This window comes from Lathyrus oleraceus, chromosome 3, assembly GCF_024323335.1.
Source record: "Lathyrus oleraceus cultivar Zhongwan6 chromosome 3, CAAS_Psat_ZW6_1.0, whole genome shotgun sequence".
Lineage (NCBI taxonomy): Eukaryota > Viridiplantae > Streptophyta > Magnoliopsida > Fabales > Fabaceae > Lathyrus > Lathyrus oleraceus.
The window spans coordinates 518,834,033-518,861,417 of NC_066581.1; the positions used below are offsets into that span (position 1 = coordinate 518,834,033).

General features: G+C 38.9%; 1 protein-coding gene and 1 long non-coding RNA gene across 3 annotated transcripts; one reads left to right on the forward strand and one right to left on the reverse strand.

Annotated features, from left to right (window-relative positions):
• Nucleotides 1-272: 272 nt before the first annotated feature.
• LOC127131929 (uncharacterized) lies at nt 273-3,623 on the reverse strand. Its single transcript, XM_051060811.1, has 2 exons — nt 3,177-3,623; nt 273-2,816 (listed from the first exon to the last, which is right to left on the reverse strand). Exons 1-2 carry the CDS (start codon nt 3,621-3,623, stop codon nt 273-275), a joined length of 2,991 nt encoding a protein of 996 aa, XP_050916768.1.
• Nucleotides 3,624-9,466: 5,843 nt separating this feature from the next.
• Nucleotides 9,467-11,510, forward strand: LOC127130095 (uncharacterized). Of its 2 annotated transcripts, none has more exons than XR_007806420.1 (6): nt 9,467-9,726; nt 9,827-10,105; nt 10,231-10,302; nt 10,417-10,476; nt 10,573-10,648; nt 10,782-11,510. It is a non-coding gene; the product is annotated as an uncharacterized LOC127130095 (long non-coding RNA). The 2 variants fall into 2 exon arrangements; XR_007806422.1 differs by having other exon boundaries at nt 9,467-9,721.
• Nucleotides 11,511-27,385: the final 15,875 nt, after the last annotated feature.

A 27,385-nucleotide genomic window follows, 5' to 3' on the forward strand; every position in this document is an offset into this window, starting at 1 on the left:
AATTGGACAATCAAAGTCATGCCAGACCCTAGCAGTGTCGTTATCAATGGTCTCGGTGGTGTTTCTGCATGTTATGATTTATGCAGTTTATTTAGAAAGTGCGTGCATAAAAATTGATGCCATTTTTTGTAAAAAACGAAAGGAAAGGAACAAAAAATTGAATGCAAATCTCCATTTATTATTGATATAAAAATTCTTAAAAGATAAAGGGGGCCCTACAACATGCCACTGTGCCTTGGGCAGAGCACAGGGTTTTGTCTAAAATAATAAAATTACTTTTGAAAAATTTGAGGGACTTCAACAGCCTTCCAGTTTGTCAATTCTTCATTAGGCGCGGCTTGTCGTATCCAGCCAGACGCTCCTTCCTCATGATCTTCAACTTTGATCATGGCCACCTGGTTTCCAAAAATGTGGCCAGCGCTGATGAACGTTTCTTTTACAGGAGGAATCTGCTCTCCATCGTGTTGGTTACTAGCTTCAATCGACGACGGGTCATACCCTAACCCAAACTTGTCTCGCTTCTGGTTCACTTCCACCACTTTGCCCCAGTCTTGAGTGTTTTCACTTTCTATCACAGCCTTAGCTCCTTGCCACGAGGCCATGGACGGTCCTGACTTCGGAGTCTCCAATGTCTTTTGGACAGCCATCATATTTACCACTTCCAAGGACTGGAATGGTGTCTCGGTTATCTCGCCATCCACTTCGATATATCGGAAAGATGTTAAGTGGCTAACCAAGATATCCTCCTCCCCTCCAATCACAATCATCTTGTCATCGGTAATGAATTTTAGCTTTTGGTGTAAAGTGGAGGTGACGGCACCTGCAGAGTGGATCCATGGTCTCCCAAGTAAGCAGCTATAACCGGGATGTATGTCCATAACCTGGAATGTGATATTGAAGAAAGTTGGGCCTATTTTGATTGGTAGGTCAACCTCTCCTATCACTGCTCGTCTTGAGCCATCGAATGCTTTCACAATTAGGGTGCTGGGCTTCATATTCATCCCTTCCATCGGCAGCTTTATCAACGTGGTTTTTGGCATGACGTTCAGTGAGGAACCTGTGTCTACTAATACCCTTGATAGTATAGTGTCAATGCATTTCAAGGAGATATGTAGGGCCTTGTTATGGTTCTTTCCCTCAACTGGCAACTCATCATCATTAAACCCCAAAAAATTTTCAGTGGTTACACAAGCTATCACATCGTCAAACTGTTCTGTTGTTATGTCTTTCGTGATATGTGCTGCGCTTAACACTTTCAATAATGAATTCCTGTGTGCTTCTGAGTTGAGCAACAGAGATAGCATGGAGATTTTCGAAGGTGTCTGATTCAACTGATCTACCACTTTATAATCACTTTTCTTGATTATCCTTAAAAATTCCTCAGCCTCCTCTCGAGTGACCGCAGCTTTAGGTGACAGATGCATTTCTTGCATTTCTCGACTAGGGACAGGAATTTGGATAGGAGTAGCAACTTCTTTCCCCTTGGCTTTTGTAGAAGCATCAACAGCCCTTGGTGCAAACACTCGGCCACTGCGCGTTATTCCGGCTGGCCCCACAATTGAGGTAACATTTGGTTCGTTGATTACCACAGGTTGGTCTTCCTGCCCTTGCTTAAAAGCTCTGGGCTGATATATCCATGGTACCGCTTTCTCATCCTCATATGCGAATGGCGCTGGAAACTCTATCACCAAAGGGTTTATGGGGATTTCCACATTAACCTCATCATAAGGGATAGCCACATTAACCTCATCGAAAGGGATGTCCACGTTAACCTCATCGAAAGGGATGTCCACGTTAACCTCATCGAAAGGGATGTCCACGTTAACCTCGTCGAAAGGGATGTCCACGTTGACCTCATCGTAAAGGATATCCACCACAACGGCTATCTCTTTCTCTTCCTTGTTCTTAGCACGGCGATTTATCTGTAACTCGCCTCGATCCAGCATTTGTTGTATAAAATTCCTCAACCCTTTGTCATTCTCATCATTGACTAGCTCCTCTGGGACTAGACCACTTTTTAGCAGTTGTGCCCCTATCATGGTGATAGGGGTTTGAATCTCTTCAACCTTAAGAATCAGTTCTCCTTGATCACTCTCCTCTATGGCACTGACGGAAGCACCTCCATGTGTTGGCATGGGATTAGTGTTCACGTTCGGGCGTCTTGGAGTGAAGGTAACAACTTTTGCTTCAATCAGGTCTTGTACCCTATTTTGGAATGCAAAACAATTCTCCAGGGTATGGCCGGGCGCTCCCATGTGAAATTCACAATGTGCGTTAGCATCATATCCTGGTGGATATGGAAGAACAGCCGGTTTCAGCTCCCTCAATGTCAGAAGACCCTCCTTTTGCAAATATGGGAATATTTGGCTGTAAGGTACTGGTAGAGGGTCAAGTTGCCTTCTTGGAGGCTTTGGCTTGAATTGTCTTGGTGGTGTTGTGTTCTGTTGTTGACGAGGTTGTTGATGTTGTGGTTGATACATTGGTTGTTGTTGTATGGGTTGCTGATAAGGTATGGGTACCATGGCAGCGACTTGGCCATATGAAGCCTGTTGCTTCCCCTTATAGCCTCTAGATACAGCATTCGTTTCACCCTCTTTTTTCTTCTGGAAGCCTCCAGAATACTTTTTCGGTGCGCTAGAGGTGGCCACAGCTCCTGAAATCTTTCCATCCCTCAGACCCTTTTCTATACGATCTCCGATTGTGACCAGATGTGCAAAATCGGATGCTGCACTACTCACCAATCTATCAAAGAATGGGTCCTTTAGCGTGTCCACAAATATTCCAGTCATTTCCTTCTCAGACAATGGTGGCTCTACCTGAGCAGCCAACTCTCTCCATCGCTGGGCGTATTCTTTAAAGGACTCATTTTCTTTCATTGCCATCCCTTGCAACTGCATTCGGTCAGGTGCCATATCCAAATTATATTTGTACTGACGGAGGAATGCGTCAGCCAAATCTTCCCAGCTTTGAATCCGCCCTTGCTCTAAGCTCATGTACCATCTCAGAGATGCTCCACTCAGGCTGTCTTGGAAACAGTGTATAAGCAGTTTGTCATTTTCGGTGTGAGCAGCCATTTTCCTGAAGTACATCACTAGGTGACTTCTTGGGCAGGTCTGGCCTTGGTATTTCTCAAAATCAGGAGTTTTAAATTTAGCCGGGATGACCAAATTTGATACCAGACGCATGTTCATGGCAGAGGCACCGAATATATTATTCCCTTCGATAGCTTTGATCTTCTTTTCCAAGGCACGAAGCCTATCTGCAGATGGATCTGGAAGTGTTTTAGGCTTTGGTTGATCCGGCACATAGAAAGCTTCATACGGGTCATCTCCCATTTCGGACCCATAATGCGCAGGTGCTTCAGAAGGCTCTGCACGATCCTCATCTCCCTTTCCCCCTACTGGTATATGAACCAGACCCTTCTTGGCGTGGATGAAGTTGTCGTCTTGGTGGATTAAACTTGATGGGTTATCATTCCTTCTAGCCTCATCTTCTGCATCCGCAACCCTCTCTCTCTGGGCGATGGCGAGCATTGTTTCCAGGAGTTGATCCATCTTCTCCTGGATCGTATTGATGTCTGACCTCATGGTAGCTTGGTTAGCCTCCACTTGCTCTAACGTCATCTTGTAATGGCTTCGCGTCTCGTACCGGTGTTGATTAGTCAGCGTTTACTGGTAGATGGCAAAAGGTTGGGTAAGTTTTTTTGTTTTTATGAAGCGTGATGCATGAGGATGCAAATGTTATGCATATTTTATTTTCAGGGAATTTTCATCACGATTGTAGTTGTATTAAGCATTTAGAGAAAACATAAAGTCAGGAAATAAAAACGAGGATCATCCTCTTCCATTCAAATATTTAAAGTACGGAGTACAAAGGCATAACCGCCCAAATCGATACAGCTTAAATACTAACTGAATATAAGAAAAACAGAAGAATCACACAGAAGTCTTTCGAGTTATGAGTTCTTCTAATTCAGAGTTGAACCTCTTCACCATCCCCTCACACATCATAACAAAATGGATTACAGCAGGATGTGTGTCATGCTGGTCCAATCCTTCCACTGCCTCTCTCAATCTCCAAGGCATTTCTTGGGTTATCCAATTGCAGAATTGCACCAAACCGTTGAGCTTTGCACGGTACCCATCTTTGTCTGCTTGCAAGAAATTGATAGTTCTCCTAAAGGTATCGTAATCTTCAATGACTTGCTCTCTTTCCCTTAGCCATATCACACTGTCTTGGTGGAATGCCTCAAATCTATCTTTCCAATGTTGAGCAACTTCTTTAGCATCTTTTGCTTCTTGGCATTTCTCGGCCCAAGTCGTAGGTGTGACTCGAGAAGCTTCCAGGGCTCTTTCCTTAAGTCGGCGCTCGTGCTCGGCTTGGGTCTCAGCATTATGGAGGGAGATAGTGAGATCTTGTATCTTTGCCTCCAATATCTCTCTAACCTCTTTTTTCTCTTCTGTGGCTCGTAGCCACCACCGCTTATTTTTTAGGCATTCTTTCTCAACCTGTCTCAACTGCTCTTTAAGGGTTTCTAGGCAGTGGTCAGCTTGTTCCATGCCTATTTTCACTTTCTTTCTCTTATGTTCTTCTTTGTCGACCTTTTCCTCAGTTGCTTCAAGCTGGGCCTTCTTCCTCTCTAGTTCCCATTTTATCTCATTTCTTTCATTTGAAACTTGTTGGAAGCTGGCCTGTAGCTCTTCGTTTTCTCGTCCAAGTCTTGCTATAGTAGCTCTTAATGCTTCCACTTCTTCCATGGAGACAGGAATGGGTTCTGGTGATGGAGGTTGAGTTGGAGGATCGAGGATGAATGGCAGTTTGACCTCTTGACTTCTTCTAGTGACCCATTGATGATAGGGTTCTTTATCCCCTATGACACCCTTTCCTTTGTCTTGTCCTCTGAAGCGAACTTTCTCCCAGGCTCGGATAACCCTTCTCAGCATAACAGGATCCTCCATATCATGGAACACAAAACCTTCTAACAACTGGTCATCTGGTTTGTATGTGATAGGATAACCCAACTGCCTTACTGCTAAAGCAGGATTGTAGTTAATGCACCCTTTTGACCCTATTAGCGGTACATTCGAGAATTCTCCACAACTAGTAATTGTGTCTCCCACATTCAAGCCATAAGGATACCAAATAATGGTATTTTCAGTGAGTCCTACCAGCTTTTGAGACCACTCATATCCATCCATACTTTCAATTGTATCAACCTCTTTGAACACATGAGAGACAAGCCATTGGTAAAGGAGTGGTATGCAACATAACATCAGTCCTCCCCTCTTCTCAAAGCGTAGGTGCAAGGTGTGATAAACATCTGCCAAGAGTGCGGGTACCGGATCTTCGTTCTTGACCTTGACGGCCCAAAAGACACTAATAGCTGCTACATCAACTAACTTCTCCATGTTAGGAAATAACACCAATCCAAAAATAAGTAAAGCCATAATAGTATCATGGGCTTCCCACTTCTGGGCTTTGGCAAAGCTTTGAGCAGTTTTCTCCAGGTACTCTTGTGGAATCCCTTGCACCTTCCCCCAAATTTTGATGTTAGGGGTTAGATCTTTGACTGGGATGTCTAGTACTTTTGCCAACTCTTCGGGTTCAGGGATTTGACCTAACCCTTTGTATGGTCCCTTCTTTTGCTTAAGAGAGTCCAATATTCTTCCAAATTCTTCCAAAGTCGGGGCCAACTGGAAATCCTTAAAGAGGAAACTTCTGAGTGGTGGATCATAAAATTGGGCTAGTGCGGTAATAGCCTCTTTTTGTACTGGTACAGACAACAACTGTAGAATCTTCCCATATTTGAGTGTGAAGGCGTCTCGACGGATATTAGTCAACCCATCTCTGAATGCAATGAACTTCTTCACACACGGTACCTTAGCTTTGATTTGGAATGTTTTTTTCTTTTCTGACTCCATTTGTTCTTGAATGCTTAATTAACTGAAAATTTTAAAATTCCCTGAAAATAAAAAGGTGTGTAAATGATTGTGCTATGCTCAAAATGAATGCAACATGATGTTGATGCAATGACAGGGATCCAGGCTTCACATATATCACAAGGTTCAACCTAACAGCGGTTCTATGTCTTTTACCCCACACATCAAGGATTGCTCTAAGGTTATCCATTTTCATGATAAGAACTTAGAGTCATGGACCAAGTTCAGTCTTCTATCGCAATAATGGGCTAGCCACATTGAAATGGAAGTTCCGAATCGGTCTATTCTAAGTGGGATCCTCGTATTGTACGAACAGGGTGTACACCCTTCGGTTCAATACTACACGATCGCCAATCATGAAGACGGACTTCAGTTTAAGATGAGGTTCCCAGAGTCACGGACCATGTTCAACGTTTCCTCGCAATGATGGGCTAGCCATATTATGATGGAAACTTTGAACAGATCTACTCTAGGTGGAGTTCTCGTATTGTCCCAATGAGGTGTACACCCCCCGGTTCAATACTACACAACTCCGGGTTCTAAGTTTTTCTCAAAGCTCGGGTACGGAGCTTATCTCACAACATATGCCAAGTACCATAGATTACCCAACACAATAGCAGAATTAATTATATAACATAAATAATACATCAAGATATACAAAAGCAAATGAAAGCGGTATTCTAACATTCATAGCAAATTGACTAAGTTAGGCTTGACTCTCTCTAGCTTGGAGCATTCTCCCCAGCAGAGTCGCCATCTGTCGCATCTCGAAAAATACGATTCCTCGCGATGGTCGCGGAAAAATTTATGTTCGAACAGAGTCGCCACCGAACTTTATTTATCCCAATCGAGGAATAGGAAAATATCGATAAAACCTTTGAAAAACAGAATAATGGTCATCGCAACCATATTCGGGTTCGGGAGTCGATTACGCAAGGGGAAGGTATTAGCACCCCTCACGTCCGTTGTACTCAACGGGAACCTTTTAGTCTAATTTGCTATTTGAATGTTAGTTAAATGTTATTTGCTTTCTTCGAGTAATTTAAAATTGATAATAAATATGGATGAAGACCTCAGGAGGGGGAAATGGGAGGTTTTTTATTAGTGTGCTCGCGAAGATACAGCAATCTCCTGCCTACGTATCCTTATGGTGCAATAAGGAAATCAGAGCAATCGTAGTTCGGGCAACTACGGTTTTTGTTGGTGTCTTTTAATGAACAACTGTGTAGATCGCGTTCTAAAGGCTAAACGCTGGCTTGTTTACTCTCGGCGGAGGCTTAAGCATTGGTTTGTTATGCGCATTAGAAAGGATTGACAGTGTTCTTTTGAAAAGAATTTTTAAGTTATAGGTTGCACGGGGCGGGACATTAGTTTGATTTGTTAAGGTATTTTAAAGAACGACAAAAGATTGAGCAATGTGGTGTACACCAATTGACCAATTCCTTCGAGGAGTAATAAGGCGTACGCCTTCCACTCCTTTTTCGTTTGATTATTTTGAAAGTTGTGTTTGTGGATGTTGAGTATGCACAGTAGTGAGGCGTACGCCCCCTACTTGCTTATTCAAAGAATAATGAGGCGTCCGACCCCTATTCCCTTATCCAAGTTTATTTAAAGTGTTTTAATCGGAAGTCGATAATTTGTGCAATATGGCGTACGCCAATTATCCAAATAATCGAGAGATGGTGAGGCGTACGCCTCCCATCTTTTATCATCCGAGGTTTAATTTGTAAAAAGATATGTTTAGATGTTAGTACTTGATTCACGAGAAAAGTTTGAATTTTGGATTGGTAGGTTTGGATTTGTCGATGATTTGAGTTTATTTGATTGTGGTTTTGAATTGATGACGAAGATTCGATCAATGTGGCGTACGCCAATTATTCGAATAATCGAGAGATAATGAAGCGGAAGCTTACTATTCTCCTTTTCATTCAAAATTAATTATTAAAAATAAGGCTTTTAGAATTAATAAATAATTTGGAGGAGTGATATTAATCTTATAGAATTTTTTAAGGTTTAAATTGAATGACGAAGATCCGAGCAATATGGCGTACGCCAATTATCCGAATAATCGAGAGATAATAAAGCGGAAGCTTACTATTCTCCTTTTCATTCAAAATTAATTATTAAAAATAAGGCTTTTAGAAATAATAAATAATTGAGGGAGTAATTTTAGTTTTAAGGAGTTTTGGAGGTTTTAATTAAATGACAAAAACTCGAGCAATATGGCGTACGCCAATTATTCGAATAATCGAGAGATAATGGAGCGGATGCTCATTAATCTCCTTTTCATTTAAAGATTAATTTAAATAGTGCCTTTAGAATTTGTAATTAATTCGAGAAAATAATCTTAATTTTATATAATTTTTAGGGTTTTAATTAAATGACGAAGATCCGATCAATATGGCGTACGCCAATTATTCGAATAATCGAGAGGTAATGAAGCGGATGCCCACTATTCTCCTTTTCATTTAAAATTAAATTAGAATAAGGTTTTTAAGAGAAAATTAGAATAATTAAATTGGGAAAATGATTTTAATTTTATAGAGTTTTTTAAGGTTTTAATTAAATGACGACAATTCGAGCAATATGGCGTACGCCAATTATTCGAATAGTCGAGAGGTAGTAAAGCGGAAGCTTACTATTCTCCTTTTCATTCAAAATTAAATTATTAAATAATTTTAAGAGAATATTATAATAATTAAATTGGGAAAATGATTTTAATTTTATAGAGTTTTTTTAAGGTTTTAATTAAATGACGACAATTCGAGCAATATGGCGTACGCCAATTATTCGAATAGTCGAGAGGTAGTAAAGCGGAAGCTTACTATTCTCCTTTTCATTCAAAATTAAATTATTAAATAATTTTAAGAGAATATTATTTAAGTATGGTGAATTAGGGTTAATGTGTCTGGATAAAGCCTATGTGGTATTAGATCGAGATTGACCTTATTTTAGGAAAAGAAATACTTATTAATACTAATATTTAATCTCCTATTTAATTAATATTCCAACGAAATAAACAAAGATATGAATTAAAATAAATAATAATCAATAATCAAACTAAATAATATTTCTACTATTATCTAATCATATACATCTCGATTTTTTTTTAAAGCATCCAAAGTAATTCATAAAATATATTCAGGTTGAGGTGTTTGGGAAACAGCAAAGGGTACAGTCCCAACACTCTTAACTACAAAGCCCATATGAGACCCTACCGTGACCAATAATCCAAAATGAAAGAAATAAAAAAACAAAATGGGCCGTGAGCCCAGCCCCTTTTAAAGCTCCATCCGGAAGCAAAGGGGTAGAACAGAATCTGAAGGGGCAGCTGTACAGCTCCCCTGCACGCGTGGCTTTGTAAGCCCCCAACATTATCCACGTAGCCGCTGGTTTTTAAGAAGACGTGTGGCTTTTTGAATACTCAACAGCCACTTGTTGCATTAATTAACACACTAAATTGGAATTAAATCCTGTTTAAAATATTCATTGTATCTTAAAATCTATTAACTCCTCCCACTCTATGTTTTTTCATTTTCTCCTCTTCTGTTATAACCTTACCCATTAAAAACCAAATCTTAGCCGTGTAGTTTCCAAATCAAAAACAAAGGTCCAAAGAAATCGAAACAAAAACGAATCAACAAGACAACAGAAATCTCATGTAATAATCATGGGGGTTATGGCATTTGAGGCGATGTGAACAAGATGGCAATATCAAATCATGCAAAGGAGAAATGTTAAATACCAAATCGGAGCTAGTCCGACGTTTCAACTCCGGCAAGGTGAGGTAAATGATCCTTAGGTCTTTCGAGGTTCTTTCTTCCTCTCGAACTTTCCGTCTTCTTCGCTTCCTCTTTAACGATTTGGGTTCGTTTCGGTTTTGACAGGGGGCTTAGCTCGAGCTTGTTGAGCTTCGGTGTGAAAATCTCAACAAGTTCAAAACAGAGCTTTTTTAACTAGGGTTTTGGAATGATTTCTCCAGAGTAACGGCGCAGAAATTCGGATCCCTACTTCATCCCTGGAGGTCCTTATTTATAGCATTTTTGATGTACGAGGTTTTGAATTCCTCTCTCATGAGCTTGGCAAATTAGTGGGAGAATCATTCCGTTAGGTAGCAGAATTTCTCAGAGTTAGTGGTGCTTCAAATCGGTGTGGTCCTTCAAATGGTAAGGTTTTGTCTGTAGTGAACTTACAATAACCCTCTCTTTTTGCTTTTCACTGCAGTAATTGTTCTATTTTAACCACGTATGATATCCTTATGACAAGTTTTTTACTGGTTTGAATTTTGCAGCTTTACTCTTCTCAATCTCCCACCAACGGTTCATGATGACTTGTGCATCACACTTCTGAAATGGTTATCAAGGTTGTTTCCATATCATGGGAAAGGAATTTGGTCACGTGTTGCCTATGCCCAGATTGGATCCACTGTAAATTATGTTGATTTCGCTCTTTCTTACAACTTGTGGTTGTTTTGCAGGTTGGAACATCGCATCGGTTTCATTCACTGCAGTTAGCTTAATTAATCCATAGAGTGGAGGTGAATGACCCCATGACAGGGATACCGCCATGCTATTTTTTGTACCATTTGTCTGCAATATTTTGGCTTGATGTAGGCTAGTATTGGCTTCTGCAGGTTTACAATATTCACGTATCGATGCGGTTTTGGCCAATGGTTGTAGGCTTGTGCTCCGTGATTCTATTACCATGAGGTTAGTCATATGCTGAAAAACCTGTTAACTTGAAATGTGATGTTGTTAGCTGTTGTGTTAGAATTTGAATGAAATTTTGCTATGGTAATGATTATTTTTGTTTTGGGTACTGAAATGAATTTCACTTTTGTAGGTTGGTGCTTTTGTAAGGATGCATTTGTGATATGCAGGTTTGGATATTGATTCCCATATCCTTGCTTGGAAATCTAATTTGACAGTCTTATTAGCCTCAAAAACTGTTTCCAATGAATTTCCCTGGAAAGCAACCAATCAACAGAGCAACACAGAAGCGCTTCAGCACTCCCAATATCAACCTTCTCAGAGTGTTTGCCCGACAATACTTCGGGGCAACCTATGCAGGGCTTTCAGCCAATCCAGTCAAGTTTTGACCTTCCCAAATTCTCATATTGAGTTCAAAATCTGTAGGCTTTAACTTTCTTGATTTTTCAGGTTTGATATCTCTGTGCACGACTCTTGCGAGTCTTTGTTGCTGCTGATGCATTGCTGGATGTTTGTTATGATGTATTTCGGCTAGTGGTTGTGGTATGCAGGTTTTTCCATGTGCGATTCTGATGAAAACCAGGTGGTTCTGCATCAAATTCTTCCTGCATTGCTTGCCGGTTATGCGCGACTAAGGACTTGTTGGCGAGGTTGCAGACCTTCACTTTTGATGTCCATTCGCCATGTTCAGAACAATTCTCACCCTATCACATTTGCTTGTAATACATAGTGCCTTAGGGTAGGTCATTCATCTGTGCTCAACCGTGTATGTACTTCATAATTCGAGGCATATACGGACTGCCCATAATTGGAATAACTGTATGCCATACTTGTTGATTTGTGAATGTAATCGTAATTTTAGCACGTAAATTTTGCCACTGCATTGTTATTATAGCTTCCACCGTGAATTACAGTGGGCCAAAAGGTGAAATATGGAGGAATATCAAGAGACTTTTGGATGGTAACATGATTGTCTTGACTTTGGCTTTTGGTAACTCATTTCTTTTTAAAACTTTCATGTGTGTGGTCATAGTATTTGTAGCTCGGATCAAACGTGCATCGCATGAAATTTTTTGTAAATAAGAAGTCTTGGATTTTAACTGTATTGATGAATTTTAGTCTCTCGTGAGTCATGTGTGAGTGAAGGTACCTCTTTATTTGGGCAATACCACCATAATCTAAATGGACATTTTATGGACCAAGTACTTATGGTAATAACAATGACAAGAAGTGGATCTGAATAATCTTGAATACTCTAAACCAAATGAAAACATGCAAACACGGATCATGTGTCCCCCCTTCTTTTTTAAAAACAAATGGACTAGTTCAATTATGTATTCGGAATCAAACGAAAGGACCTAATCACGTGGTACACATGTGGTAGCATGAGGTTTATACAATTAATATCAAGAAAAATCCACCAATAAGGACTTTTGTACAATAGGTTGAGCGTCACCTTCCCAAGTTACAACACTAAGTCACAATGTTGTGAAGGAAGGAATTTTTGGGCCTTTAAGAAGGCATGGAACATGATTAGGGTTTATGGACATTTTGATCAAGTGAAGATCCTCTTATGGGAATTTATGCATCATGCTGTCTGGTTGTGAAATGCTAAAATCTTTTTATCATACCCGGACAAAATTGGGGTATGACAAGCAGCATCGCCAGCGACAGGCTAATGAGCGTCACTTCGCTCTTATCGAGGCTACCCAAGGATCTCTCCTAGGTCGCTCTTGAAGGTTGAGAAAAACAAGAAAGGGGGGTTTGAATTGATTTGGAAATAAAAGCTTTTTCAGAATTCAAAACACACAGAATTTTATACTGGTTCGCTTGAAATTCGAAGCTACTCTAGTCCACCCGGCCAAGGTGATTTCGCTTTCAAAAAGGACTTAATCCACTAATCTTGAAAGATTACACAACCAATCGTCTAAGAAAATAATCTCTTAGCCCTCTCAAGTATTCAGACTGCGTAGAGTCACTTGAGGAAATAATTTAAACAAAAGTAAATTGTAATGTAAAGTGCTTTTAACAACAAGCAAGTATTACAAAAAAAATTATGAGAGCAAAAGATTTTCACGTAAGAGCAGGAGCTCGTGAAAATAAGAGAGAGAGTGAATGATATTTCTGTGTGTCTCAAGGGTGTCTCTCTAGAGAAGTAATTCGTCCTTTATATAGTAGTTGTGAAGGACCGTTGGAGTGATGACAGAATCTTGGTCATTGAATAATAATTAATGTCATTACTTCTATTATTTCTTTCTAAAACCATTTTATCCGCCTCTTTAATCCTTTCTTTAAGTACTTTCTTTCCATAATGAGATTCTTTTCGGTTACACGTTCTGGACTTGTGAATCTGCATCAGAGTCTTGATGTATCAGAGTTAGTCTTCAGAGGATGATTAAGTCTGACTTCATCAGAGCTTCTCAAATCTCTAGACTTCTTAAGTATCAGAGTCTAAATCTAGTAGTCTTGTTGGATCTTCTGACTTCTTGTTGTCTCTCTTTGATCAGAATCAGAACCTTCTGGATGTATTCCTTTCTGAGTGGCGTCTGATCATCTAATATTTTATATCTGACATAAGTTTGTATCTGATGTATGGTCAGAATCTTGCGTAAATGTTTAGAGTCCTGCCCACTTAGTAAAAATCTCGTTAGGATGCCATTTTGGGTTTCATCCTTTGTCATCATCAAAATCTTATAAATATATTGTAGAACCAACTTTGTTCTTACAATCTCCCCCTTTTTGATGATGACAAAACATTTCAGATTAAAGATGAAACATTTAAAGAAACTCTTAGATCAGATATTACAGTGAGCTCCCCCTGAGTTAGATCTTGGATAGTTCAGAAATTCTTACCGGACCTTCCATGGTTTGGTGCTTTTAGCTACTTTCCTGCATATCTTAAGTCATTTTTAGAGAAAATGTTTGCAGTGTTTGAAAGGAATTAGATATGTTTTCATCAGAGATGTTTTAGTTCTCCCCCTTTTTGTCAAAATAAAAAAGACTTAGCAAAAGACTTAGCAAAAAGTTGATATCAATATATAAGCATTTACATAAGCCAGAAAGCAGAAAGCGAGAAGGCAAGAAACAGAAATCAAAACACAAAAAGCAACAAGCAAAGCAGGGAAAGCAACAAGAAAATCAGAAAGTAACAAGCAGAAATATCCTAGGTGCCTAAGGGTTTGGAGGTGGAGGCGTCCTCTGGAGAAGTTGGGATAACATGTTCTGAATGTTTACATTGACAGAGTCCTGTTGATCCAGTCTGGCTCGAACTACCTGTTGTTCTTTCTACAGCTCTTCAAGAGTCTTCAAGACCAGAGGGACGAATCCAGAGTTGGAGGACTCCCCCTGAGCCAGTGCATCATTTCTGGCTTTGGCAGCAGACTCTTCAGCAAGGCGCACTGCTTCTTCAGCGTCAGCTTTGGCTTTTGCCTCAGCTTTAGCAGCAACAGCATCATCAAGAGCTTTGGCTTCAGCTTCTCTGATTCTCTGAAGTTCTTCTTGTCTAGCTTTCTCTTAAGCTTCCTGTCTTGCCCGCTCCTCAGCTTCTCTGGCTAGACGCTCTTGGAGTATGCTCTCAGCGTCTCTTATGAAGTCATTGTGGACTTGTTCAGAAAGGCCTTTCAGCTTGAAGGCTTCAGAGGTCATCCAACTTATCACTCTGTTCCAGTGAGTCCTTACAGCTGAGGGATCACCACTGATGCCAAAGTTGATGGTCAGAGACTTGACCTTTTCAACTGAAGACTCTGCAAAAACCGTAGTTGCTTCTTCAAGGGTCAGAAGGGTGGTTTCTGGTTCGTCGACAGAGGCTTGGGAGGGTGAGGTGGGGGCACTTAGGTTAAGTGTGGGAGTTGTTGGGTCAGCGGAGGTAATGGGTTGGGGTATTTCAAAGTGTGGTGGTTCAGATGGTTGTGAGTCAGAATGGATTGGTTCTGATGGTGGAGGTTCAAAGGTGGTTGTGTTTGGGTTTTCTGGAAGTGGGGAAATGACTTCAGGTTCAGGGTTAGAGTGTGATGGCTTTTGAGAGGCCAGAGCACGGTCTTGGATCTAAGCCAGAGTTGGGGAGTGAGGGTCAGAAGGTTCAGTGTCAGATGAGAGGTCATAGTAGGGTGGGGATTATGGAGATGGTGATGAAGATGGTGAAGTGGTTTCATTTAGCGTTTCTGCTTCTGAAACAGGAAGAGTTGTGGTGGTAAGGTTGAATTTTTGGGATGGTAGGTTAGAGGATCTGGTGGTTGAGGGAGGAGTATCAGCAGTTATGTATATAGGGTTTGATTGAGGAAGTGAAGAAGCAACATGTTTAATTTTTACAGAGGGAGGGAGAGATACAGACTTACCAGGAGATCCAACCAGAGGCACTGGGGGTCTTGATCCAGATGTTTCTCCCAGCTTCGCTCTCTTTGCCTGCTTTGGTCTTCTCAGAGGGCTCTCGTGTCCTCTTCTGGAAGTCTGGTGGAAACCCCAGCAGCCAGTCCACTTGGAATTATGTGATATCCACTCCTTGTTTGAACAAATCCTCTAGATAGTATGCGACTACCTCTGGAGGGTCGACCTTGGAGAATAGGTAGAGTCCATTTGGAATATCCCTCTGGTCTTTAAGTGCTTCCCAGGAGGTGTCGAGTGTTGGTTTAACCCTCACTTGATCAATGATTCCCATGCTCTTCAGATTGTGAGTGTTCAGAGGTCTTCCACTATCTATCATAACGTCTTCCATGAGTCTGAGCTGAATCAGATGGTCCATGAGGCCACTTTCAATCAGCACATCAGAGATCAGTCTCCCCAGAGGGATGTAGTTTCTTGTCTTCATATTGTTTCTGGTATCTTTCATGGAGTCTCTAAGATACTTGAATACAAGTGTAGGAAAGCAGAGCTTCAGACCCTTGTGAATGCAGTAGAGGATGCATTTCTGGTCTGTGTTGATGTAGTCTGAGGAGTTAGAGGCTGGACGGTGATGAATGGTGCCTAGGATAATTTTCAGCCATACCCGGAGGTTCTGATGCAGTTCCTTGTTCTTGTAATGCTTGCCTTCAGCATTCTGTTGGAATAGTGTAGGGTTTATCTCCTGGGACAGATACTTTTCCCTAGGGTTAATGTTGTATATGCGTCTTCCTCCAGTCTTCTCCATGTTCAGAAGAGAAGCAATCGATTTCTCAATAATAACTATCTTGACTCCGAGAACGTAGGAGACAATGTAGTGATCATCAGAGTCAGCGAATCGCCAGAACTCCTTCACCAGATTCGTGTATACTGGGCCATAGAGGCGTTGAAAATAATTTTCCCACCCTTGTTTCTTTAGTTCATCCGTGAGGTCGACCCCATTTCTCTTCATGTTGTCAAAATCCACCAAGGTTTCACAAAGAACTTCCAGTTTGTCAAACGGAGTTGCAAGATGAATGTGAGGCTCACGATCAAGAATGTGAGGTTCTTTGTAGATGGGAGTGGAAACGACGCCGGTGATTTCAGGGTTTTGTTGACTGGAACTTGGGTCTTGCTCAATTGAGTTCATCTGTTGATAGAGGTTGTATACTGACTGTTGCTGAGAATCCATGAAGAATGTTGAAGATGAGATGTGTAACACCCCAATTCTACCCGTCGTAAATTCAATTAAAAATCAGAGTAAACAAATTTCACACAAAATTGAGGCATCACATATATCATTTCATCAACACTTAAACAAATTACACAACACGGCAATTGCGCAAGAATCCACTTAGTCCTTGTTAAATAATAAACAACACTGTATATGGATTCACCTAGTCCATATAGCAGCAATACACAAAACATCGCAACGGAAATCATTTAGATAATTAAGTTGAATCGTACATCTACACATTCAAAGAAAACAAGCAAACAAATGCCCATCACAACTATCATATACAATGATATACAAAAGGGCATGGTTACTATCAAAATCATGAAAAACGTCCATTAACCCCTGAGTGTTATAATCCTAATCAAAGCAATGACGCCAAAAGTGTGCTACCACCATCCTCCTCTCAACGCAGAGCACCTGCACGTTACCAATATAAAGGTAACGGCCAACAACAAAAGGGTGAGATACTCAAATCATATAATCAAGATAATGATAAGCAATATATAAGTAAATTCGGAAAGTTAGGAATATTGTTACCACATCGCACAATCCTTCACTTGAATGCTTATGTATTTAATCATAAACAAAGTCAATAATCATCCACAACATCAATGTTACCTCATAGCATCTCATCACTTTAACATTTCATCAATCCATCATAAAACATTACGATTCATCGCATCATCGCAAAATATCACCTCACATCATAAACCGTCACATAACAACAATTATCACAAAATGCGAAAATAAACATAACCAACATATGTGACTCAACTATGCAAATGCTATGCAGTACTGACTCGTCGCTTTGCCATTAAGGCCAAGGCTTTATGCCCACTTCGCTTTTGCCAAAAGGCCACGTCGCTTATGCAAATGTATGTGACTCCATGATAAATGATACACATACACCAAAATCATCATCGCATCAACATAACTCATCACAATGGCTGAAGCCCACGTTGATATTTCCATTTAGGCCACGTCGCCATTCACATGCATAAAAGCATTCACACAACATCATCTTCACCAACATTCATACATATGTTTATATATAAAACAAATGAGAATATTCATCACAATCAATTGTTTCATCATATAATCTCTTAGGTAATTCAACCTCATGCTATGTTTCTTTACATCACACACCTACACACTATAGTTAAGTGGTATTCCTCATTAATCAAATAGGTTTCCTACTATATCAATTATTAATCACTTTTCCAAAATAATCACTTACTAAAATAAGCCCTTATAATGGCCTATAAACATCAACAACATGTAGAAAATTTCATAAGCTGCACAACGCTTCGAACGGGGACCAAAACAGAGTTACGGTTCAAAAGTTATGACTTTTTGAAGTTTACAAAAGAATTCTGTTTTCAACTCAGTTGGCGCCGCGAACTCTCTTTCGCGCCGCGAATTTAGCAGAAAACAGAGGAAATGCGTTTTTGATCGTTAAATACCTTCCGGACCTCCGATTACGATTCCGTAAAAAGTCTCATTCTCAGAATTCAACGAACTATAATATTTTCAATATTACAAAGCCATTATAACCACAATTTAACTTTTATTTCATCATTCAATTAATTTCCAACACTTCCTAAATTCACAATTTGTGAAATTACTCATACTTTGATTCATCAACATAATAGCATATTTTTCACAACATACATCAACCCCAAACCATCAACAACAACACAACACACAATGTTATTTATCATTCTTCTAAACCTAACCCTAACGTTTTGCAAAGAATTGATACATGTTCAATAATCACAAACAATCAACACTACATCAAGAACACAAACAACATTTTCAAAGCAAGGAATCCAATCACAACATCAAAACCCAACAATATCCTCTAACAACCATTACCCACATAAAACCCATCATTTTCATAATTATAGGAAATGATAACTCACACCCTTACCTTAGAGATGATGATTGAGTTACTCTATAGTGTTCTAGCAAGCTTGGGTTGATCAAGATGATGCTCTTCTTCTCCAATTTCCTCTTCCTCCTCCAAACCCTAACTTTTCTCTCTTTTCTCCTCCTTCTCTCTACTTCTTTCTATTTCTCTTCTTTCTCTTTCTATATTGTTTCTATTCTATTTCTATTCTATTTCTATTCTTTGTTTTAATTAAATAAAAACTAACTAATGGGCTTAATTGTTACACCTCCCTTAATTACTATATACACCACTAGTCCCAATAGCTATTATACCACAATTCTCATAATTAAACTCTAATAATATATTAACACACAATAAAATATTTTACCGAAATAATTATAAATCAAACATTATAAAAATAATAATAATAACACTTAATAAAAATCGGGGCGTTACAAGATGAATGTTGAAGAACTTTAGTAAGAACTGGAAAAAGGCCTTTGAGAGAGGAGAGAACTGAGAGAGAGGGTTAGGTGAGTTCGTGAGTGTAAAAGTGTGCAATTGTAAAATGTGAAACGACACATAAGTGAGAGTTTAAGAGATAGCACATAAACCAAGTACGCACTCTAGAGGGGAGAATGATTACAGCTCATAAATGATGTCTAATCCCAAAATCAGCACACTGCTCGAGGAGATATCAAGAGTCTGTTTCTTGATTACTGCTAGACAACTGTCTAGAAGTTCCAAGGTCAGACGCATGATGTTCCACATGTTATTTTATCTGATCTTCAGGAATACCAAAGGGTTGTTTCTTGATTAGCATCAGAGTCAGATACAGAATCCAGCTATCTTACGTCAGAGTCTTATTTTGCTATCTCAGAGGCACATTTCATTCAGGACAATTTTGAATGTTTAGATTTTTTAAGATAAAAGAGAATCTACTTTCAACAAGGGGTTTGGTAAAAATATCAGCCCATTGATGGTCTGTATCAATAAAATTTAAAGTTACTACCCCTTTCTAAACATAGTCTCTAATGAAATGTTGTTTTATTTCTATGTGCTTAGCTTTGGAATGCAAAATAGGATTCTTACTTAAACAGATGGCAGCAATATTGTCACAGAAGATAGGAATGTTACTCTCAAAGATTTGAAGATCTTCTAGTTGATTCTTCATCCAGAGCATTTGAGTAGTGCATAGTGATGCTAAAATATATTCTGCTTCTGCAGTGGACAGAGCTATGGTTAATTGTCTTTTGCTGGCCCAGGATATCATATTTTTTCCCAAGAGCTGACAATTCCCAGATGTACTTTTATGTTCCATTCTGTCCCCTGCGTAATCTGCATCACAGTAACCAGAAAGTCTATACTCTGATGTTTTATCATACATCAGGCCCATGTTAGGAGTTCCTTTCAGATACCTGAGTATTCTTTTAACAGCTGTTAAATGAGATTCTCTAGGATCTAATTGGAATCTGGCACAGAGACATACACTAAACAGAATATCAGGACGTGTAGCAGTCAGATAGAGAAGAGAGCCTATCATACCATGATAGAGCTTCTGACAAACCTTCTGGCTAACTTCTTCTTTTTCCAGAGTGCAAGTTGGATGCATAGGAGTCTTAGCAGGTTTGCATTCCGCCATTTCGAATTTCTTCAGAATGTCTTTAAAGTATTTACTTTGATGAACATAGGTGGCTTTTGAAGCTTGATTGATTTGAATTCCTAGAAAGAACTTTAGTTCTTACATTAAGCTCATTTCAAATTTTGCCTGCATTAGCTCAGAGAATTCTTGACATACATAAGGGTTAGCTGAACCAAAAATAATGTCATCAACATATATCTGGCATATCATGAGGTCATTGCTGATGTTTTTACAGAAGAGTGTAGAGTCAACTTTTCCTCTAATAAAGTCATGTTCCAGAAGAAAATTGCTCAGTCTTTCATACCAAGCTCTGGGAGCTTGTTTTAAACCGTACAATGATTTCTTAAGTTTGAAGACATGTTTTGGACAATTTGAGTTTTCAAAACCTGGAGGTTGATTGACATACACTTCTTCTGTTATATAACCATTAAGAAATGTACTTTTGACATCCATTTGATATAGTTTAATTGACTGATTTACAGCAAAAGAAACAAGTAAGCGAATAGATTCTAACTTGGAGACTGGGGAAAAGGTTTCGTTGTAGTCAATGTCTTCTTGTTGACTGTACCCTTGTGCCACCAGTCGAGCTTTATTTCTGACAACTTCGCCTTTTTCATTTAGTTTGTTTCTGAACACCCATCTGGTTCCAATAATGTGAGTGCCTTTGGGCTTAGGAACAAGATCCCAGACGTCATTCTTTGAGAATTGATCTAGCTCTTCTTGCATGGCTAGAACCCAATCATCATCTCGAAGTTCCTCATCACAGGAAGTAGGCTCAATCAGAGATACTAGTCCTAGAGGAATTTCTTCAGGTGCCTTGAATGTTGACCTAGTTCGGATAGGTTCATCCTTGTTTCCCAGAATCAAATCTTCAGAGATGTTGGAGTGACTTTTTTATTTCTTTTGGATCGCTGGGGATTTAGTTCCATCTGGACTTTATTTCTCAGATACTTCTGGTGCTTTGATCTTTTCGTCAGAACCTGCAAGAGTAATCTCCAGATCTGCAAGTTTCTCAACTAGCTTTGACTTTTCAGGGTCAAGCTTATCATCAAATCTAAAATGAATTGATTCTTCCACAACTTTGGTTTCTGTGTTGTATACTCTATAGCCTTTAGAGCGTTCTGAGTATCCTAACATAATACCTTTTTGTGCTTTAGAATCAAACTTGTTCAGATGTTCTTTAGTATTCATAATAAAACAAGAGCATCCAAAAGGATGAAAATAAGAAATGTTGGGTTTTCTTCCCTTACACAGTTCATAGGGAGTCTTCTCCAGAATAGGACTTATAGAGATTCTATTCTGAATATAACACGTTGTATTTACTACTTCAGCCCAAAAGTGCTTAGCCACATTTGTTTCATTGATCATGGTTCTGGCCATCTCTTGGAGTGTCCTATTCTTCCTTTCTACAACTCCATTTTGTTGTGGAGTTCTAGGACAGGAGAAATCATGAGATATTCCATTGGAATCAAATAGTTCTTCAAAAAAATCATTTTCAAATTCTCCACCATGATCACTTCTGACTCTGATGATTTTAGAGTAAAATTTGTTTTGCACTTTGGAACAGAAGCTAGTGAATACATAGTGAGACTCACTCTTGTGCTTTAGGAATTTTTCCCATGTCCAGCGACTAAAATCATCAACAATAACTAGTCCATATTTCTTTCCATTTACCGATGTTGTTTTAACATGACCAAACAGATCAATGTGAAGAAGTTCCAGAGGCTTAGAGGTGGAAACAATATTTTTCTTTTTAAAGGAAGATTTGGAAAATTTTCCTTTCTGACATGCTTCACACAGAGCATCTGAAGAAAACTTCAGCTTAGGTAGACCTCTGACTAACTCGAGTTTATTTAGCTGAGATAGTTTTCTCATGCTAATGTGGCCCAAGCGTCTATGTTATACCCATTGCTCTTCATGAACAAACATCAGACATTTTACATTTTGTTCTTTTAAGTCTGAAAGATTTATTTTGTAAATATTGTTTTTCCTCTTGCCAGTGAATAGGACTATTCCATTGTTCTGATTAATTGCTTTACATGTTTTTTGATTGAAGATTACATCATAGCCGTTATCACTTAATTGACTTATTGATAACAGATTATGCATTAATCCTTCTACATAGAGAACATCAGATATAGAGGGAAAAGTACCATTACCAATAGTTCCGGAGCCTCTGATCATTCCTTTCTGATTTCCTCCAAAACTTACGAAGCCAACATCTTTAAGTTCCAGGCTTTGGAACATATACTTTCTTCTCGTCATGTGTCGCGAGCATCCAGAGTCCAGGTACCATGACTGGTGTCTTAACTTTGCTGCATAAGATATCTTCAACATAAACAATCTTATCCTTTGGTACCCATAATCTTTTGGGTCCTTTGTGATTAGTTTTCCCAGAGTTTCTTAAAACTTTGGGTTTTCTGGCATTATCAAAATGTTGTGCTTGTGTATGTGTGTAGTGATAAGAAAACGGAGATTTAGGTTTGTCATTAGTGGAAGATTTATCTTCACTAGGGTCATATCCAATTCCTCTTCTATTATTCTGACTAACCCCAAAAATCATGGATGCCATTCTGCTTCTCTCTATCTCATTCTTCAGAAACTTTTGAAAAGATTTTTCATATTCATAAACTACTGTGTTTGAAGTTTGTGGAGCTTGAGATAACGCTTATTCAAGTTTTAAACATTGTTTATTTGTGGAATCTCTTTCTAATGTCAAAATTCGATTTTCATCTTTTAGATCTGAAACTGTTATCTCAAGTTTACCACATTCTTCGATGGTTTCTTCAAGAACCTCTTTTATAGCGTTAAATTTTTGTTTTAAGTTTCTGATATGAGTTTAGAGTTTCAGAAAGGCATGATTCGAGGTCAAAGCGAGAAAGATCAGAAAATACCTCTTCGGATTCATATTCTCCATCTGATGTATTCCTGGAGGTGGTAGTCATGAGTGCAACATTTGCCTGTTCATCAGAGTCTGATTCTGAGGAATCAGATCCATTGTCATCCTAGGTGGCCATTAGTCCCTTTTTGGTTCAGAAGGAATTTTTCTTGAAATTTTCTGTTCTAGAGTTGTCTTTCTTCAACTTGGGATATTCGTTTCGGTAATGACCTATTTCCTTACATTCATAACATGTTATATCTTTGTTAGATTTACCTCTGGAAGTTGATTCTGATCGATCTCCATTGGGTCTTGGTCTTCTGAAGTTATTATTCCTTTTTCTCCATAGTTGTTTTACTCTTCTGGTTAAAAGGGATAATTCTTCTTCGTCGTCAGAGTCTTCTTTTTCAGAGTCATCAATGTCTTCTTCTTCAGCCTGGAAGGCTTTGTTTCTATCTAGCTTGCGTCTTTCGGATATGGACTTTAATGCTACAGATTTGATCTTCTTTTGAGGTTCATCTTCCTCTAGTTCTATCTCGTGGCTTCTGAGTGAACTGACGAGTTCCTCAAGACTGATATTGTTCAGATCTTTTGATAGCTTTAAAGTTGTGACCATAGGTCTCCATTTCTTTGGCAGGCTTCTAACAATCTTTTTGACATGATCCGCAGTTGTATATCCTTTATCTAGCACTTTGAGTCCTGAAATTAAAGTTTGAAATCTAGAAAACATTACCTCTACAGCTTCATCGTCCTCCATTTTGAAGGCTTTATATTTCTGGATTAGAGCCAGAGCCTTTGTTTCTTTGACTTGATAATTTCCTTCGTGAGTCATCCTCAGGGAGTCAAGTATTTCTTTATCTGTTTCCCTGTTGGTGATTTTTTCATATTCATTGTAGGAAATGGCATTGAGTAGTATCGTTATGGCTTTGTGATGGTTCTTGAATTCACGCTTCTGATCATCTGACATTTTGCTTCTGGGAATAGCAACTCCAGCGTCTATCATAGGTGGTATGTAGCCAATTGTGACAATATCCCAGAGATCAGCGTCGTAGCCCAGAAAGAAACTTTCAATTCTGTCTTTCCAATAATCAAATTTCTCTCCATCAAAGATTGGAGGTTTAGCGTTGTAACTATCTCTTTCATTGGTGTTGGCCATAGTTTTTCTCACGCTGGATCTCTCTACACTGTTAAGTGTTTGATTAGAAAATTAATAACAGAGTCGAAGCTCTGATACCAACTGAAGGTTGAGAAAAACAAGAAAGGGGGGTTTGAATTGTTTTGGAAATAAAAGCTTTTTCAGAATTCAAACACACATAATTTTATACTGGTTCGCTTGAAACTCGAAGCTACTTCAATCCACCCGGCCAAGGTGATTTCGCCTTCAAAAAGGACTTAATCCACTAATCTTGAAAGATGACATAACCAATCGTCTAAGAGAATAATCTCTTAGCCCTCTCAAGTATTCAGACTGCGCAGAGTCACTTGAGGAAATAGTTTAAACAAAAGTAAATTGTAATTGAAAGTGCTTCTAACAACAAGCAAGTATTACAAAAAAAATTATGAGAGCAAAAGCTTTTCACGTAAGAGCAGCAGCTCGTGAAAATAAGAGAGAGAGTGAATGATATTTCTGTATGTCTCAGGGGTGTCTCTCTAGAGAAGTAATCAGTCCTTTATACAGTAGTTGTGAAGGACCGTTGAAGTGATGACAGAATCTTGGTCATCGCAGAATAATTAATGTCATTACTTCTATTGTTTCTTTCTAAAACCATTTTATCCGCCTCTTTAATCCTTTCTTTAAATACTTTCTTTCCATAATGCGATTCTTTTCGGTTACACGTTCTGGACTTGCGAATCTGCATCAGAGTCTTGATGTAACAGAGTTAGTCTTCAGAGGATGATTAAGTCTGACTTCATCAGAGCTTCTCAGTATTTTAGACTTCTTAGGTATCAAAATCTAAATCCAGTAGTCTTGTTGGAGCTTCTGACTTCTTGCTGTCTCTCTTTGATCAGAATCAGAACCTTCTGGACGTATTCCTTTCTGAGTGGCGTCTGATCATCTAATACTTTATATCTGACATAAGTTGGTATCTAATGTATGGTCAGAATCCTGCGTAAATGTTCAGAGTCCTGCACACTAAGAAAAAATCTCGTTAGGGTGCCATTTTGGGTTTCATCCTTTGTTATCTTCAAAATCTTAGAAATATATTATAGAACCAACTTTGTTCTTATAGCTCTCAGCAGTTGCAGGAAAGGACTTAGTACTCGAACCAGACGTCGTCGACCTAGGCATCCTGACCAGGGCGGTGACGGTGACGGTACCGGTGCTCACCCCTAGCTCTCTCTCTCTCTCTCTCTCTTCCAAGTTACTGCTACCCTATCTTATATCAAAACATTGAGGATAATGTTCGGTTTAAGTGTGGGAGGAGATTTTATCTTTTTTTATCTTTCCTTTATCGCTTTTTATCGTTTTTCTTTATTTTTATCGCTTTCCTTTATTTTTAGTATGCTTTTTTATTTTAGTTGTTTGTTTTTCCTTTCAATAAAATAACATGTGTTTGACGAGTCATCTGTGTAGTGTATCCTTATTTCCCCCATTTCTTTAACCTTACCAAAAAAAAAATTGAGCAAAGAAAATAGTACATCTTGAATATTCAAGCTATAAGACAAGTTTATAACAGGATGTAAAAGACTTGGGAAAACTTTTTCTAAAAATCGGTATTGTCTTAACACCTTAGGCTTCATGATTATAAGAGTCGATCCCGATACCCCATATGTTATGGCCCCAATTTTTGTTCCAAATAAGTCCTTAAGTAGTTTATCCTTGCAGTCAGCTCCAGCATAATCATGCTCTACGTAGGGGACCGATGAAAATAAGTGAATGATCACAAAAATTCCTGCTTTGTTCTCAAATCATATGAAAATCCGGGCTAGGTGACTCTCACACGGTCATTTAACTCAACAAAATAAAGAAATATGCGAAACATGCAGAAGAAAATAAAAAAAAAAAGCCTATTTGTTGGTTGGTTCATAGGTATCTGGTGCTGAACTTGGTAGGGTGGATTATGATCCAATCCCCCACAACTGCAAATTGGGTTAAATAAAAGGGTTACACCAACTTATGTATCAGAGCCCCATGCTTAAAAAAAAAAAATAAGCCTATTTGTTGGTTGGTTCAGAGGTACCTGGTGCTGAACTTGGTAGGGTGGATTACGATCCAATCCCCCACAACTGCAAATTGGGTTAAATAAAGGGGTTACACCAACTTATGTACCAGAGCCACATGCTTAAGATCATAATCATTAACCGGTCACTTTACTATGAGTATGTACGGATAACGGGCTTAATGTGATTGCACCTGAATGAAAAGGACTTTAAGAAAATGAAAAGAAGGCCTAGGTATGGTGGGGTAATGTGGATTGATTTGTATAGGAACGAAGGCTACGACCGCATTTGCGGGAAGTGTCACTACAATATCCTTAGTTCGATTCGTTAGTACCTATCGATACATTCCTTGAATGAACTCATAAGTCTTTTTGCCTTGAATTAACTCTAGTTGATACTGTTTTTCTTGCATAAACTATAAAGAGTTTTGCTTGAGGACAAGCAAAGGTTTAAGTGTGGGAGAATTTGATCACACTGAATTACATCGTATTTTTGACTCGGATTTCACATGTTTATTAGGACTTTATTATCATTTTGTTTGTATTATGCTCTCTTTATGTTGTTTTCAGATATTTAGAACTTTCGGACCCTTTTGGAAGAAACGAAGCAAAAAGACCTAAAATTAGGGTTTTTCGGCGAAAATTACACACATGGCGTTGCACATGACGGCCGCTATGGGAGAAGCCATGAGTCATCAGCCCTGAACCAGGAGGTAACTGCCACGTTCCCATGATCTTCCCCATTTACACACATGGCGGGCGCCATGAAGGGATGGCGGGCGCCACCTTTGGAAGTCACGTTCCCACTAAGGAGAAGTTGGAGGGCGCTATGGTCTTTGCAAGCTGCTGAAATCCTCTATAAATAGTTCGTTCCATTTCATTTTCTAATCATCCAACTTAGTTTACAACACTAACCCTATATTTATCATTTGTAATAGCGGTAATCTGTCACATCGGGGGGTTATCGCACCCTAGTGAGATTGAGTTGGTTCACTTCGAGTTGCTGTCGTCTTTAGCTTCAGGAGTCGGAGGTTTATTTTTGTACCAGATTTAAAGCCCTCCATTTGGAGCAGCTTCTTATTTATCGCTTTTATTTTATTTACTTTCTGTCTATACTTTTATTTTATTTATTTTCCGCACTCGCTTTACTTTATTTATTTTTCGCACTCGCTTTACTTTATTTACTTTCCGCACTCGCTTTACTTTATTTATTTTGTTCACTCGCTTTATTTTATTTATTTTCCGCACCCTCTTTACTTTATTTATTTTCCGCACCCGCTTTACTTTATTTATTTTCTCACTCGCTTTACTTTATTTATTTTACACACTTTACTCGCTCGTTACGCCTTACATTCTAAAACAAACTTTTCATCATGATCAATACCGTTGTGTTTGTTTATGTTACCATGTCTGGCTAAATCTTTTAAAGGTTAGAATGTAAGGATCGCGGTTAAAGAGATGTTTCACATATTGAATCTGTAGAAATACTTTAAAGGCTGTTTTGATTTTTAACTTGAGTTTTCTAAAACAAACTTGGTTAGTTTTAATTATTCAAGGAGTGCGAAAGCACCCTGG

Coding starts and splice junctions, on each gene's coding strand:
- LOC127131929 (XM_051060811.1), bottom strand. CDS start 3,623: ATGACGTTAGAGCAAGTGGAGGCTAACCAAGCTACCATGAGGTCAGAC. Junction 2,817..3,176: donor CTGCCATGAACATGCGTCTG/GTATCAAATTTG, acceptor TTGGCTGCTCAG/GTAGAGCCACCATTGTCTGA.